The sequence below is a fragment of the Columba livia genome, chromosome 13 (genome assembly GCF_036013475.1).
Source record: "Columba livia isolate bColLiv1 breed racing homer chromosome 13, bColLiv1.pat.W.v2, whole genome shotgun sequence".
NCBI classification, from domain to species: domain Eukaryota; kingdom Metazoa; phylum Chordata; class Aves; order Columbiformes; family Columbidae; genus Columba; species Columba livia.
The window spans coordinates 8,847,452-8,865,056 of NC_088614.1; the positions used below are offsets into that span (position 1 = coordinate 8,847,452).

The 17,605-nt window shown below is 38.8% G+C and overlaps 1 protein-coding gene and 1 long non-coding RNA gene across 13 annotated transcripts in view; one reads left to right on the forward strand and one right to left on the reverse strand.

Annotated features, from left to right (window-relative positions):
- The window catches only part of LOC110360378 (uncharacterized), a 32,575-nt gene extending 28,153 nt beyond the window's left edge, over positions 1–4,422 (forward strand). For 3 of the 9 annotated variants that reach the window (XR_010465940.1, XR_010465938.1, XR_010465943.1), the window contains 3 exons: positions 934–998; positions 1,550–2,498; positions 3,397–4,422. This is a non-coding gene — a long non-coding RNA (uncharacterized LOC110360378). The remainder of the gene's footprint in view (positions 1–933; positions 999–1,549; positions 2,499–3,396) is intronic. The other 6 variants (XR_010465946.1, XR_010465945.1, XR_010465944.1 and 3 more) reach the window with 6 other exon arrangements.
- Positions 4,423–5,927: 1,505 nt separating this feature from the next.
- CDH13 (cadherin 13) overlaps positions 5,928–17,605 on the reverse strand; it is a 460,421-nt gene continuing 448,743 nt past the window's right edge. For all 4 annotated transcript variants that reach the window (XM_065028885.1, XM_005504744.3, XM_065028884.1 and 1 more), the window contains one exon: positions 5,928–11,409. In XM_065028885.1, the coding sequence (XP_064884957.1) occupies positions 11,402–11,409 (8 nt within the window). In that variant the 3' untranslated portion in view covers positions 5,928–11,401. The remainder of the gene's footprint in view (positions 11,410–17,605) is intronic.

Below are 17,605 nucleotides of genomic sequence, written 5' to 3' on the forward strand. Positions count from 1 at the left end.
GCTATATAACACAATGATCGAACAGTGAGATCAGTGTTTGTCATCCTGCAGAGTAATTTACAACTCTCCAAACTGGGATGAAAATATTAGTGAATCGAAGCTAATCTGATTTATACTCTAATACTTTGGTATAAATGCACCAGTTGTATAAATGCATACAAGGTGTAAAGCGATAGTCAGCCAACTGGACTCCCAAAATCTTTGGTCAGTCAAATATCAGATCCTCAAAATGTCTTTAACTCATGCTTTATGTCTGGGCAGAATAGTAACATCATGTTATGAAATGAAAGACTGACCCCCAAAGGGCAGAAATTGGAGTATGCTGGCTGGTGAAATTCCCACCAAAATGTGTAAAACAAGACCTAGGCTCCATGGAAACAGCTCATAAGCACCAATGATATCATCAAAATTTACTCTGGTTTTTAGTCTGAAACCCATCCTGGGTTTGGGTATGAACAACTTTCTAGCAAATCTCTGCAACAGAGATTTGATTTCTGTTACTTAACTGTTTGTGTAATGCTTATATTATCAAAAGTGAGTGTCAAGTTTTCACACTTTTGGCTCATTTGAAATCCTATTTCTAGACAGGTTAAGTTTTGGATTGGACACTTTGAAAAAAAAAAAAAAGAAAAGAAAAAAAGGAGGCTAACAGGCTCCTTCAGTGGTGTTTCCTTAGAGATTTGACACCCTTCCTTCATCTCTAGTATGAGAAAGGTAGCAAAATGTTTTTCATGGAAGTCTAGCTTATAACTGGTAAATGCCTGACCCATAAGAAACCGGACAACTTGTAAGTTCATGACATAGAGGCCCTTGAGAAGAACAAACTAACAGGGATCTCCCATAGGGAAAGCATGATACATGACTGAAGAGCTAAGCAGGCTGCGAATTTTATATTCTTAAGTCTAATGGTATTTCAAATTTATTTGCCTAAAGGAAAGATGCGAAGTGCCAAGAATGAGTCTCTACAGAAACAAAGTGAGAGTTGACTGTGTTATGGGGTAAGTAATATATGAATCTATTATCTTTCTATTTTTAAAGATAGACTTTGTGAAGACCCACATTAGAAAACATTTCACCCCCCAGATTTCCTTTGAAACTAAAACAAAAAAAAATAGAACGCTCAGTAAAATCCTAAAGTAGCAGAAAATTCATTTGCTAGGCTAATGAAGATGACTGGTACAAGTCTGTGCTGCCTACTGTCCCCTCTTCTGTCTCTTTAAAGGTATTCTAATTGCCCCAATTCCCATATTAATTAGTCTGTAGTGCAGTTTAATTGCATTGTACTATTTTTTTTCCCAGTTAACTGAGCTTTTAATGAGTATTCACTCTTTAATAACTAATTATAAAAATAGCCTATTATTTTTTTTTGGGGGGGGGGATAATGAAACTCATCACCTTAGCTGCTTATATTTATTGATATACACACATATATTAATACTTTGATTTGAACAATAAATGCATTACATCCATGTATCTGTCTTTGTTATGAGTTACACCTTCACTAAATAATGGCATTTAAATGCACATACTGCCTCCCTCTCTTGTTTAGTCTAAGCAGGACAAGAGATGAAGAACAACGGCAGTAGCAAGAGGACTTTTGTTTAAAACCGAAGAAAGAATGAACCGAAGTAAGTGAGCCTTGGGCTGCATCCACTCAAACCCAGCAGACAGAGTGGTGTACAGCACATGTTTTTATTCACTTCAGGTAATCGTTGCTCATTTGCTAAAGAACAAACTACACAGTGCTGAGGAGCAGAAATTAAGATTGTGGGAAAAGTACTGCAGCCCACAAGTTTTGTAAATGATGACAGACAATTAAAAAGTAGGTTTATCACATCACTGATAAGAGTAACCCCTGATGGCTTTTTAATAAGGTGCCAAGATAGAGCATCAGCGCAAGAATGATGACTGAATGTCAATGGCACAGAAACCAGATTAGAGTGAAAATTAAGGTAGGGTGGAGACGGGAACAAACAAACGCCTTCCAGGTAACACTGTTGTTTCATTTGCTGGTGGGGGGAGCCTACTCATGCTGTACAAATGCTGCCTGGCAGCCCAGCACTACCTGGAGCCTGACGTGCACATGGGGGGTGATCAAAGGTACAGTGCCTGGCAGGAGGCTGGGGCAGGTCTGACAATTGCTCAGCTGCCAGGTGACAACAGGGCTACCAAATCTCCCTGGCCCTGTGCCCAGGTGGCCCAGGCACTAGTCCCTGCTCTGGGAAGGGTTCAGCTCTCAGGCCAGTGCTTGCTGGAGGTCCTGGCATGAGGAGCCTCTGCACCCTGGCTCTTTGGTCAGCGTGTGAAGGCGGCTGTGCTGGCCAGGAGGGTAAGTGTCCAGCTGGCTCTGCTGCCAGGATCATTTTGAACTGTGCTCTCTGACTGCTTCTGTATTCCCATCTTTGTATTGCAGTTCTGTCCTATTGCTGAAAGGGAGTGAGAAGAGGGCGCCTTGTGGTCTGATGGAAATAAAGGCACAAGAGGAGGCAGCTCAGTAGGTACATGTTGTTTGAAATCCTGCATGAGCTCTGCCAGTGTGATGGCGAGCAGCTGTGCTAAGTCCTTGGCAGGGCTGAGCATATAGGGTTTTTTGCCCAGCTCAAAGGATATCTCTCTAGAGCCATTATTGTTTTAACTTTGTTGTGCAGGATCCAAGAGCCAAGCCATTTTCCTATGAGTTAACGCAGTTTTTGCCATTAGTAACAATGGCAGAACTTGCTAGGTACTCTGACTGGCCTTTCCAACACTGGTCTAGTTCTTAGATGATGTAGCTAATACAGCTTGCACATGTGAATTTTATTGCACCAAAAGGCCTCAATCTTTACTACAATATATTGTTTCTACTTGGCTTTATCTATGGACTCTATCATGTTCTCTATGATCTCCATATAAATTAAATATCCCCAGTTTTGTTATTTTTCTTTTCAGCAATCTGATATATGAAAGGCTGAGTATCTGTTATTATAATTGGACCACCCGTGCTGTAGAGGTTTTGCTCAATATGAAAGATGATGATTAAGTTACCTTCGAAATACAGGAAAAATTTCACTGTATATGATCTAATGATGATTTTTTTAAAATGGTTTATAGGTATATAATGATTTTAGGGGAGGAAGGAAGTTTCCACTCTTAGGCTTCTGGCTTTTTAGTGATGCCAATGGAAACTAGGAGTTCAAATCCCACCAAAGGTTAACTCCCTTGGGACCAGCCAAGTCAATAATACATCCTGTAACCCCAAGGCAGGTTGTAATCCCTGTTTTATGGCTACTTGGAAGGTGTCTTACAGCACTGTAGCTTTACTGCAGCTGATCAAATAGCACAAAGAATGAGACGCAGCTGATGTGACTATTTATTTGTGTACAAAGAGGCACTATTTGATTTGCTGTCATTTCCCAGTGCAGACTCGTTATCTTACCACTGGCCCCCGCAGATCAGTTACAGAAGGGGTGAAGTTGACAAGGTAACTGGAATGGCAAAATTAGCATCATGTAAGATTTGTTCCCAAGTGGCTGTTGGCATGAATCAAGGTAACAGGTGTAAATAACAATGGACATATTTATAAAAGGTAAAATTTAAAAACCCTGTTAATGACATGGAGATTTAATCCAGTCCATAAGCACTGTCTACTGCTGTTTCATTTTCCTTCTGTTAAAAATACATATGCTCAATTTGAAAAGATAACATTGTGAGAGTTTGGGGTTTTTGTTTTTCTTTAAATGTACCATAAAAAGCTGTTTATGAACAGCCTATGATCCCCTTTCCTAACTCAGTTATTCCAGGATTGTAACTGTATGGAGAACACTGTTAGCAAGCAATTAATTAATTAAAAATGTCCAGCTGTATTTCACATTGTGTTTTCTCAGCATGCCATGCTTTTGCTTTGTGACAGTTAGTCACAAAAAGTACATCTAGCCACAGCAATAATGGTGAGTATCCCACAACCGCATGTGGAAACAGTAAGCTGCAAAATGAGTCGTAAGTAATAAAATACATTGTCATATAACATTGAAGTGTAGTGGAGTAGAGTAACTTACTTGCTGCTGTAACCACAGGAGTGGGGAAGGTCACCAGGTGCTGGGAGGTGGATGAGCAGAGTCCGGCCAGGGGCGTGACAGTTGAGGAAGAGCATCCCATAGTTTTACAGCAGGAGCAACGACCTTTGCTTTGTTTCTGCAGGTAAGTAGCTTGTACTGAAGCCAAAAATGACTGTTCTGATTTACTGTTGCTGAACTGAACTGTGCAAAGTTACTGAGTAATAGTAGACTGCAATCCAGGATGTGTGGTGTTAGATGAGACAGAAGAAGGTTAAAAGGGCAACAGAAAACTTCTACCCAGCTAAAGACCATTCAGCATTTTCTATCTCTGTTAACATTTCCTTGCTTATGATTTAACTTTGTACTGTCTCAAATACCTGCGTTAAGTTACAAAACACAGCGTTAGTTTAGGACAATGGTCTCAACTGAGATCAAAGGAGGTGACGCTTCTTTGCTGTGGCCTTTTGCTCAATTACACCGTAAGTTTCATCCTCTACTTATTGCAGATCACATAAAAAAGCCCCTGTTAGATTCAAAGTCTGATCAAGCACAGGCAATAGGCAAAAGCTGGAGGTGGATCTCTGTGAAATCAAGCTGCTGTGGCTGTGCTCAAATGTTTCCTTCAAATGCTGCCGTCCCTCCCCCACCTTCCTCTCAGAGGTAGTAGAAGGCTATTTTCAGGGGTGTTCTATCTTTATGTGTCACTGTCACTTTCGATAACTTCCTAGAAGATCTAAAAAACAGCTTGCAGGAATTACAGGAAGCCAACAGGCTGTGGCTTTGTGCTGGAAAAAGAATTCCCTGGCTAAGAGGCAATAAGGCCGCAGTGCTCTGGTGCACATTTCCTGCAGGATGCTCATTCTGCCTAACCTTCCATTCTTTCATCTGCCCTGGATTCTGGGCCAGAATTATTATTGATTTATTTCACCTGCTGGGCCCTTCTGCAATGCCCGGGACCAGCTGACAGCACAGAAAAGCACACATCACTGCCTTTTCCTTCAGACTATGAGAGCTCAGTGAAAAAAGAAAATAGTATTTTACAAACCTTCAGTCCTGCTGCTGGGAATGCAGCATGCTGACACGATGAGGCTCAGCAATGAAATCTGCAGCCTCTGGTACCGAAGGGCAGTAAAGCAGCGCGAGCTTTTTGGGGCAACCTGGCCCAGGGCAGTTTGGGCTCCGAAGGCAGTAAGCGCTCTAAATTTTGCAATGAGATTTTCTGAATCAGGGCAACAAGTAGAGCACATCTGCACACACATCTTGAGGAGTTAAGCAGAGGAGGAGGGAACACATCAGACATGACCACAGACTATGGCAGCACTAGCTGTTAAAAGTCATGTTGTTGTTGGCCATGAGAGAACTGCAGTCCTGTAGCGTCCCAGGTTGGTCCTTGCTGATTGACATTTGTTCAGCCTGTTTCTGCTTTTTTTTTTTTTTTGCAAAGTTCACTTTTTCTGGCTGCCAGTTCTGTACAAGCTGAGCTGATGGTGCTAGGTGGGGAAGGTGGCCAGGTGAAGCAGAAAGGATGTGCAACAAAAATCCATTAAAGCTCCTGCAGACAGACCAGCTTGGGGACATCTGACCCAGCTTTGGCTCAGTGTAACTCTGGAATGAAAGTGGGGCTTTAGATGGCAAATCATTGCAGGTACCTGAACAGATACTGAATAATCTACTACTGCTTTCTTGTTGTGGTCAAACTTTGCCTCCCTAGCCTTCAGATTCTCATTCTGTGACCATGGCATGGTGATGACAGGCTGCAATTTATCTCTTTTACTTAGAGCAATGGGGGAGTTTCTGGTATTTAGCACAGGCTATTCCAGCCCGTTAGGTTTTTTTTTGGAGTCCTCTGTTACTGCTGTATTGTGTTCAGGAAGGTCTACACCAGACAAAAGATAAAAGCCCATACATCCTTTATTTGAGCATTTCACAAATAAATTACAAGTTTCTTTGCAACCACATCATAAATCAAAACGTTTATTTACACCTCAGAAACAGCAAGCAATTCAGCAACTAGGGCCCAAAGGAACGTTTAATTGGAAAAGTAGCTCAATTAAGTATCTTTAAATCAAATAAAATATTTTCCTCTTTGCTTGAATTTTTAAAAAAAGAAAGAAAATCATAAAGAAGTATCTTGGTGGTAAATTAAAGAGACAGAGTATGTTATGGGGCAAATATGATTTTACAGGAGGGTTCTGTCTGAAATGCAGTAACAGCACAGCTTGTTTGTACTGAATTCACCACCACAGTCCACCAGACACGCTCTTAGTGCACGGTCCCAGGCAGGGGGGTGTGCGTGGACATGCACACAGGCTGTCTTTAGACTACATTCATTTTAGCCCCGAGTCACCGAATACAGTCGTTTGCTGATGCAGAGGAGGAGTGTAGTGTTCAAAGGGTGGATGAAGCTTTCCTGAAAAGCTGTCCCACTGAAAGCACAGTAATGCAGAATTCTGGCTACAAACCCTTCCCTTTCCACTACTGGTGACCTGCTGACACATAGACAGCTAAAAATGAGTCAGTAAACAATGATGCATATCTTCAAATTATATAATTGTGTTATGAGGGGACAGCTAAAGGCAGCATAAATACAACATGAGAGTTGGGATAAGTCTGGGTTTTTGTGTGTAGGTTTTTTTGCACACATAACCCATGCTGTCCCTTAACTCATGTATTCATCCATAATTCATGGAATTAAACTGCTCATTCCAAGTCCCCATGTTGTATTAGTCTCCCTCCATCTGCATATATTTTATATATATATATTTATATATGTATGTGTATATCTCTATATATCTACATATATACACACACATAGCAATTGTGCAACTAGTAACTTTCCACTGAGAATGTATGAGTGTATCCATTTCATTTGGACAAATATAAATCACCTGTAGCATATCTTGATGTGAGGTGAGAGAACAGTGTAGTCAATGTGTTATGTGTTTTACATAGCAAAATAGGCAGCTATATCTGTTTTAAACAGAATAGTTATAATGATAATTCCTAACGTACTTTGCATGTTAATGCTAAAGATTACAGATCATAGAGTTAGTGAAGTAAAATAATTGCTATTTTAGTTATTTATCTTTCTTGTTAGCACTGGACAGTGTATCTCTCAGACAACAGAGTTTCTAGAGATGCAATAAAGGGCAGATAGGATCAGAGATTTGCCTTAGACTTGATGTTCTCAAGGTGATGTGGCTTTAATATAATCTATCTTGTGAGGTGTTTTTTAAATGACATTATTAAATCTGTTCAGAAAGAAACTAAGCCTTCAGACAAGGTGATGTAAAATTATTTGTGTACAAAATTCTGCTGTGTTTCAAGTGGCGGAATTTAAAAGCAATTGAGAAGAATAGTGGCATCTTTCTTGGTATTTCAGATACAGGACAAAAACCCAAACCAAGGCAAATTATGTAAAAGTTGTTAATAACATACATCTTCCTTCCTTTTTGTAGTGATGAAAAAAATTAGCTGGGACCCTACAAACTGACTATGAGTCCATAATTTAACAAATGAGCTTTGTAGTGTAGTGATCCCTAAGTGACTATGCAGGAGACCAGGCTAAATTATTTGACTACAGGCCACAGCCATTTCAAATAAAGGAGAAACCAAATTGTGCTGGGTGCATTAGTGACATGTTAAAGTGGTTGGTGAAGAAAAGTGAGGCAGCTGTGGGAGGTGTCTAAGCTGTAGGTTTCTCTGTATGTCACAAAAGACAGACCTTTGATAATACATAAGCACTCAACTATCCTGTGACAAATATTGCTGCTTTACTGTTCACAGCAGGCCACGAAAAGCAATATGTGGGGAGGTTTAGATGAAAAACCTTAAACAATTCTAGTAATGGAGTTGCTCTTTGATTTACACTGGGGCCAGAAAGTGTATTAGCCAGTGTTCCACTCCTACCTAATTTTCTTGATACCCATTAGGAAATTCAGCTGTTTTCCCTTTGTTTTCATTTTCAGACCTACAGTTCCTCAACAAAATGTACATTAATAAATGCATATAGGTGTGTGGTAAAAGCACACACGAGGTGTACAGATAGGGCTCAATTAGCAAGTACAACCACCAGTGAGCCCTTTGTCTTGCTAATAAACTCCTCTCTGATTAACTGCTATACCTAATTTGCATTTTAAGAGCAGATACTCTTTTCAAGTGAAACGTTTTTTTGCATAAGAAGTTCTGTGCATGTTATGAAATGAAAAAAACAAGTTCACTGCCCTTCTGACTCAGGACAGTGTTGTATGTCTACAAATATGGACTGAAATATACGTTGTAGTGACCACAACAACCAGGTAGAAATAAGTGCCATAACAGCAGCAAGCTTGCCTGAACAATTATGTTAAGCATAATTAACTATAAAAATATGACAACCAATTTATTAACTTTTCTACTTTTTTTTTTTTTTTTTTGTGTGTGTGTGATATTGTGGAAAAAAACTAATAAATTATTGTTTCTCCTTTATTTCAGGAACTAGGCACCATTGTTTTGAGCCAGAGCCAACAATCTTATTCAGGTAAGAAAACTGAGATTCTAATATTGTGTATTATATTGTCGCTTGGATAATGCTACAGGAAGTGCTCCAATCTCGTGGTTAAAAGTTTTTTTTCTCAGGTACAGAGGGAGAAACATTAACATGGCAGCTTCAGCTTCTCTTTGCGTGCTTAGGTAGTCCAGTGATGAGCTCTGTCTGAAGTCTAGAGACACACATAAAGGCAGGGAGGCACTAATCTAGGTGCAGAAATATTGCTAACAGTGAATGAAGGCTTTGATACACCTTGATTCAGAGTTTCAGCCATGATACTGACCTCTCTACATGTCCAAATGTTGCAGTATTATCCAAGAAGATAGATCTCATCCTCGGGTACAAAGTGGTAGAATCTTCCCATTGATAGCGTAGTTCCAGGCAGAAGAGATTTTTCTTTGTTCCTTATTTTGGATGCCCTTGGAACGATTCAACAAATGCTCTGTGAGCCTCGGTTTAAACCAGAAAACGGTGGCTTTATCCACTACTTGATAGAGTTTACACTAATGTCAATGGGTGTCTCTCCAGAATTGGGTTTTGCTGGATAGAGCGAGGAAGAAAACAAGTAGGAAAGGAGTATTTGTGGGAGAGGATTTTATAATTTCCTTTATTCAAGATAGAGGTTTTGTAGATCAAAGCATAGGGTGCAGTTTATCTTTGGGTGCATTTGGATGCATTCATTAAATATATGTGTTGAAAATCCAGTAGTGTTATACATTTGTTCATTTTTTTTCCTTTTTAAACTTTGCCCCAAAACTGTATTTTTTAAGAGACATGATTGTTGATAATAAAGCAGAAGCACATGATTATATTACAAGGCAGGGGGCAGAGAAAGAAAACTAGAAGCCTGTCTGTGTTAAGGTTTGAGATCAGCCACCTCCCTCTGAAATGCCTTAACAGAAAGTCCCACTGACCCCAAAGTACCACTTTGGTGATTGCAACACCCCCAGGAACAGGGGCCGTGGGAGGGTTCACTTGGGCAGGGCTGGGAGAGAAAAACAGGTTCCTGTCTGAAGGCAGTTTGTATCTTGTCAAGAAAACTACGAATGTTAGGAAAGTTCACAACACAAACTAATTTTTCCTCTGTTGCTGTTGTTAGTATTCCTTTTGATTTAAAAAAAAAAAAGAAAAAAGATCTGTTTCATATTTGGTACAATACAGGAAGTCGGAGAAAAGCTATTGTACAGCAATTTTTAACCACCAACACACATTTAATATCTAGTGTAGCATTATGGAAAACTAAATTTATGTTTGGACTTTTTAACTTTTCCAAAAAGCTTTACTATTGAAATGTATAAGTGGTGTGGAAGATATGCTCATAATCTCACTGTAATAAAGACAACATACAGTATGATTCATAAGTACTGTAAAAATGCTAACTAAAGAATGCAGCTGCAAAGTTCTATTGCATAAGGAAGCTTTCTTGTTTAAACTTTAAGTAAGCAAGTTTATTAAAATATTCTAAGACACCTTACCCTAGTTACTGGCAAGCTCTAATAAAAGCCACAGTCTGTCACTAGTATACGTTTTGTGTTAATTTTATAAAAATTTGGTGTGAGCTTTGATGGATCATTTACAATTTATTAACAAGATGATCATCTTGATACAATTAGAAGGATTTTTTTTTTAACCTTACATGCTCACAGAATAAAAAAGGATTCATATTCATATATAACGAACACCCTTTTTTTTCTCCATCTCTGCAAACAAGTGTGGTAAGTTTACACATACAAAGAAATGCTCTTGTTACTCTTAACTGGAAACTGTGTGTACATGTGTATGTATGTATATATATATTCAAAACTATATATTTGTGTGTGTGTGAATATATTTATATAACAGGGCATCTGTTTTCCTCCTTGCGCTTATGTATGTAATGGCAGCTGCACAGAGGCTGAGAGAGAGACCACTGCTCTGAGAAATACTCTGCTTTTGCTGTTCTAATCAGCTTCTCATATGCAGACATCTACCTACTTAACCATGGCTGCAGAGCTGATCAAAGACTTAAATCTTGTAAACTGCCCTGTCAAATAATTATCGGCAGGAACACAAAGACTTTTGCCCCTTTAGAATCAGGCCCAGCACTCCCAGCGCTGTAAATCCTGACGTCAATTCATTCGGGGTACAAAGAGAGCAGTTCAGACCAGAAACAAGCCAGTGGACTTGCATTTTTTTGTTTGCTGAACCTGAGGTACGAGAAGTGACGCTGCAGAGCCCCGAGCCTGCTTTATCTGTTGTAGCGGTACGATTGCAATCGCTCTCTCCTTCTGGCCACACTATAAACAGCAAACACAGTAGGTTTAGCCATGGTAGTAGAATAGTTACCATTCATCTGTGGCTCTATTATTCTGCTCTGTCCCTTCCACACTCCAGATGAATATTTTATAAAAGCTAAACCTGTCCTATAACTCTTCTCTCTATATAAATATATATATATACATACACTCATACATATACAAATACTAACCCACAGACAAAATATTTTCTGAACAGTTGAATAGCAACAAGTCAACAGATAGAAAAAAATTGAGTCAATCTGTTTTCTACTCCCCCAAGGTCCAGTTTAGATGTCGTGGTCTTTTAATATTCAGAGAAAATTCGCATAAACCTTGCGTCTTGCAAGAGGAATCCATTAATAAACAGAAGTTAGGGTAGAGGCTGTCAAACACCAATGTACAGTTGGACAGATTAAGTGAGGTTGCAAATTAAACTGAATCTGGAGCAACTGAGGCCTGGTAGTGAAGAACAGTAACTGTAAACTGCGATCTTCAGATCTGACGTTTCCTTTTTTCTCATTGCCATGGCAACTCGGTAGGACAGCTTCAAATGTCAGGAGTTCTTACAGACCTAAATGATGGGAGATGTATGTGATTATTACAACGCAGATCACAGTATCTTTTAACTATTTCTTTTTTTTTCCCAATCACTGATTGAGTGTATGCACATTTGTCAGTAATTAAATATAAATTGTCCAGGTTCAGAAGCAATTATTTGTGAGAACAGAAAGCTACAAGAGGAAACACTAAAATGCCACCTGGGACCTTCAGAGACCTTTGCAGTGCAATTCAGAAAGATGTAGTGTGGAGGTCTGAGTGTAAATTTTGAGCCTGGATCTGATTCTCCCCATTTGACACCCTGATCATCTCTGTTAGTGCAAGAATGCAAGTAAAGTGCCAAGAGTTACTCCCTTGTGTGCACACACACTTACAAGCAAAGAGCAAACAAACAATATCTGTTGAAAAATTACAAGATTGTAGTGCCTTATAGTTTATAAATATACCAAGAAATAAAAGAGCTGGCATATTGTATTAATGTTGCTACAGAAATATAAAGCTAGGACTAAATTCTCATAAACAACTTGATCTCCTGAGGTAGTGAAAAGTAAGATTTCACAACTCCGATCTCAGAAACTATCTGAAAAACAGCATTTCCAGATTGCAATGAAGCTTAGTGTCATCAAAGGGCATTTGTTTAATCCTGACTCAAAGGAAGTAACAGTAGCTTTTGAGTTGGCAAAGCTACCCGAATCCCTAGGAGGTCCCTGGAGGTCTCTTCCTGCTAAGGACAGGCACTTGTATATGACCAAAGACCAGGAGCTGTAGCACTGAATTTCTGTACAATCCGTAGGCTGAAATTTCACCAGAGGAATCTGTCAGCACAAAATTTATAAATGTCACACAAATTCAAGCAGCTAATGACTGCTTCACCAAGAACTTGTAAATAAAGGGCAATAATTTAATATGAAGACCTGCAGAGAAGTTGGTATATTTTATATCATATTGACAGATATAAAAAATGTTATTACCTTATCATATACCTTGCCTTTGCTGAGTAAACTATGTATTAAAAATACTTCAGCTTTAATTATGAATATGCATTTCCTTGGCTAGTTTTTAATCTGTTGAAAGCTGGCTTCTCTCTCTCACACTATAAGCATGCTTTTGGTTCTCCCTGTTACCCCACCTGCCTCTTCAAACACCATCCCCTTCCTTCTTCTTTTCATCTGAAAGCTCTACAGTCCCTGCTTAGACTTTTTCTACTGAAATTTCTTCCCAGTTTCATCCTTTCTGATCTATCAGCTGCCCTTGACCCATTTAATCACATGCCTGGAAATCTGATGTTCCCTTGGCTCCTGTGACTATCACCTCCTGCCATTTTGCTGTGATTTCTCTAATCACTTTTCCAGCACATCATTCTGTGTCTTGTTCCCTTCATCCCAGGTTTCTGGGGAAACCATTGTTTCCCCCACTTCAATTTGTTCCCCTTCCTTGTGACACCATTCATACACCTTCAGCAATCACTTCAGTGCTGACAGTTCAGAGATCTTACTCTCTGTACCTGCTTTTCCATTCAGATAAAATGTCGACATTTACCTCTGATACCTTATCGATGTTTAGCTGACAGCTCTGCATAGCTAAAACTGAGCTCTTAAAGCACTCCTTGTAGTTCTTCCTTTGCTCAGGACAAAACTATCATCCTGCCTCTTACTCAAACTCAAAAATGGAAACAAACTGGAGTAGGTTATTGTTATGGAATCTCGTATTTTAGGTCTGCGTATTTAAGATTAGGTCTTAATGTAGAGGATTCTTTTTCACACATTGTCCCAAAGGGTTTTTTCCAGCCATACAAACAGCTAAATCTCCTACCCCAGGCTCTCCTCAGTTAGCAGTTTTGCAACATCTTTTCATGGCCCTTGACAAATTCAAGCTACTATGCTCATACCTGCCAGTCTTTTGCCATATGGAGCATTTTCCTCATCTGCCATTTTGACAAAAACCTCTGTTACTGTGACTCCTCCATGGTCTCTTCCATACTGCACTTTTTTTCCTGGATTATCCCTACATTAACTATTTTTCTTCTCACTCATAGCCCACGATGGTGGGTTTCGTTGACATGGTTTTGAAGAAACCTGTTTGGGCTTTTTCCCAGACTCTCCCACGTCATGCTGTCTTCTTAACATCTGTGTTTGCTGACACATCTACAAAAGGCGTAGCACTGGAGCCAAGACTACTATTAATTCAGCTCAGTCATTTCATCAGCCTTAACTCAAGTTGTGTTAATATAATTATTATCTTCCAAACATTGTTTGGAAGTGTACTATTTACCCCTGTGCTCATTAATGATAATTTGACCATTTTGTAAAGGTGGCTTGCTAAAGGAGTAGCTTTTGGCTTTTAAAAATCAGATTCAACATTCAGAATTATTGTCTGTAAAATTTTCATTATTTCTTCATTGTTTTCTGTATAGGAATCGTAGTTTTCTTGTTTGCCTTCCTCCCCCTTAAAGAAGGACCAAATGACAGTTCCAGAAATGCACACACATTGCCAAATTATTAGGGTCTACTTCTTATTTGAATCCCATCTCTACAGGTAAAGACCACTGACTTCTGGTGTTTATCCACTGACTTCAATGGGGTTGTTTTGATGGCTTTTTTTCTTGTTTTGGACCCATTCTTCTCTATTTTGTATCACACATGATATAAAGTTTGCAGCTGGGAACAGCACATAAAAGATATTAGTGTTTAATTAATACTGTGAGCATAAAAATGTGTGCAGAGAGCACATTTGCTGATCCATGCTAACCATCTCTTTTAGGAACTTAATGCCCTGCTAAACCTGTGCCTGGCAGGTTTACATCTGTACACTAATAATCATTATGCCTAGTAATGATTTTATTTTCTTTGTATCAGCTATTAAGAAAACACTGTCTCCATAGCTGGTCTCAGCACTCAACTATTACACACCATGTGTTGTTTTAAATGTAGTTTCTGTCTACCTACAAGTAATTTGCCACAAAGGTGTGTGTGCATCGTGGTTCTGAACAGGGTAGCTGGGGAACGCAGAGGCAGCATAAAGCCAGCAGAGCTATATGGAGCTTCTTTCTCCAGAATGCACTCCCACTGAAGTCTCTAATATGATCTTCACCATTTTTATCTCACAGTTCTCCTCTTCTCTACCTCTACTCAAGAGATACATTCAGCCACATTCCTTTTAAGATAACAGCCAAATAGCAAGATAACAGTGAAACAGGCAGGGTTATTTTTATGTGCTTGCTGTCTGAATTATTACTATTATGGTTAATGGGTCTCAGATAAGAAAGCACAGCTCAGCATCATAAACAGATGCTGTCTGTTGGCATTAGTACCTTGGCATTGGAAGATGGTGTTTGCTTTTGCTGGTCAAGAAAACTGGCAAACATTGTACATGTTTATCTGGAATATGTCCTAATAGTATGGAGTGTAAGAATGCTATAGGAATATAGGTCTAAGTTTAGGACAGGGAGATTGATGGTGTAGAAACTTAAATGGAAGAAAACCATGCCCACTAAAGTCTGCTGGTGTTCACTGTATTTCGGAAGGTCAAAAGATTTGTTGATGGTGGTGGCAAACTCCACAGGACAGATCTGAATTGTTATCTAGTTACGGGGTTTTGGATGGTGAATTGGTTTGGAAAAGGAGCAAGCCACCTAATACAGATGAAGTGTTACAATACTGACATTTTCAATGACTATAGCTACCTGTCTCTTTCACAGTGGTCTAATTTAACATTTATTCCTTATGCTGATCCACATGATAGAAGAAAATAGAGAAAAAAAATGCACATAACTCTTGAAGACAAAGATTTCTTAATGCCCCATCCTAGGAGAAAGGCAATTGGTATCATGTAACCCTATTCACTATGGTCCAAGTTGCCAAGAGCTCATATTCCAGCAGAACCATTCTAATCAGCCACTAAACAATCTTGTTTGCAAAACGATTTCTGATCTCAGAAAATGCTTTGGCATTTGCTGGGCACTGTCGCTTTCCCTGTTGCAGCCTTAGCTTTCTCTGAACATGTTTACATATTAGTGACTCAATTCCCTGTTTATTTTAAATAAACAGGTCTAAATTGAGTACTTCAAAGCCTTTGAAAGACGTGTTCCTTATGGGACTAAACTCACCCCCCACCTCATTACACTGACAAGGCTTCCTACATTGCAGTTAAAACCTCATAAAAATTAAAGACATTTAAGTTTCATGCTGACCCCCTGTACAGGAATGAACTTTACCCAAGACAAATTCATCCTCCAATTCCCATTTAACACAGAGAAGAAAGTTAACACAGCTGCAGTTTGGAGTTCAACTCATGCATGCTCCATTTCTTTCAGATTTCTTTCAATTACCCTCTCCTCAGAAATATTACATTAATCTTTGCATAATTAAAAGTCTACGTTACATCATAGACTTTATCAAAGCCTCGGTAATGTTAAAGATCTAATGCAAAAATGGTAGAAGAGATCAGAGCCATGTTTCTGATTAGGCAGCTAATCAACATCCAGCTACTTCTTTCCTGAATTTACCATCTATAAAAGGACATTAATTAGATACACAGTTATTAGTTTAGCCTTCCTGTAGAACTTAGAAAAATATAGCTGGTTTTCATTTACACCACTGGTTGATTTGCCATGGGTAGCTTCAATACCAAAAGTGTTTGTATTTGCACCACGTCCCTGTAAATTATAAAGTCCTTCTGTGACCTTGCCAGTCATCCAAAGCACCGTCTACACTTTGCTGCAAGTGCCAAAATCTAGTGGTCCCTGTTTTTTCACTACCATGGTATTGTCTTCCCAAAAAAAGGAATCCTGAAAATTTGCAGCTTGAAAACATCATATATAATTAGCTTCCCATTTATGTGAGGAAATTATTTCAAAGTTCTTAATAATAGGAAAAACACATTACACATTAGTGCTGTGTTTGTGAAATAATTGTGTGTCTCATAATTCTACTCAAAGCTCCAGCAGGCTTTCATATATCAATGTCTATATTTTAACTTCAGGAGCTAAATCTGCTATGCAATTGGCCAAAATTGCCAGGACAGAGCAGAAACGTGCCAATCCAAACTAATCAGCCTGCACAGGGGAATAAGTAAGTTGCTCAGACTGAAGCCCTTTTCAAATGGTACCCATTTGACGCTAGCAGATGATATTTCCAAGAGTGACTCAGTAGAACATGAACATAAGTAGTCCAGACACATTCGATCTGTAGGTGTGCACTAATCTCAGCTTGAAATACTATAAGAAACAAGCAAAAGACCTGTTATTAAGCAAGAATAAAAATGAGAGGAAAGTATTAAGGTTAGAAGCCATGGAAAAGGTGGAATCAAATTAGAAAATTGCCACGTTTGGCTGCGTTGCTATCAATCTATTTCAAAATTTTCCAAGAACTCATAAGCACGACAGCTTACGCAAGTCCTAACTAATGAGAGACACAAATTAAGCATATGGGAAAAGGCTTTAAGATGTAGTTTGAAATATTCCAGACAATGGCCTTTTAAAGGACTTTCTAAGTATCAGCTGTCTAGTAGAGAAGAAAAACATCATCATCACCCCACCTTTGGGCACAACACATCTTAGTATCAAACATCACATCTGAAGCTGCATAGCAAGCTGTCCACGTGGAGAGCACATTCTGACGTGTTTGCATGTTACAGTGGGGAAATAGCCAAGGACAGAGACAGTTAAAAGAAACAAAAATGCCATGATGTATAGTGGCTATTAATAACAGAAAAAAAATATTTGAGCTGGTCATTTATTCAGTTCTAGTTTTTAGTCACAGTCTACTCCAGAATGGTTCAGATGATAACTCTGTGAAGTTATATATTTATGTGACTCTAAGAGGCTGTTCAGAAAAGAAATACAAAATATTATATATCAACAGTTACTGTTGAGAACTGTTGAGAAAATGAAAACATAAAATGTTCATTTGAATTCACAACACTGAATGGTCTATCTAACCAATCTCTTTAAATGTTTATTTCATGTCTGCAGAATGACCATCAGGAACAATATTACAGCTCTTAGGGAGGGAGCTGTATTTGCTAGTAACGTTTTTCTCTTTTGCATTTCAAACACACATCTTCTAAACTATCGCATTTTTTTCATGTCTATACTTCTGGAACATGTTTGGATGGTTTAGAATGTGCGTAAAATGCCATTTCCCACCTAATTGACTCAATAAAATGTAATGTCATTAAGTACATTTTAAATATGCTTATGTACAATTGAG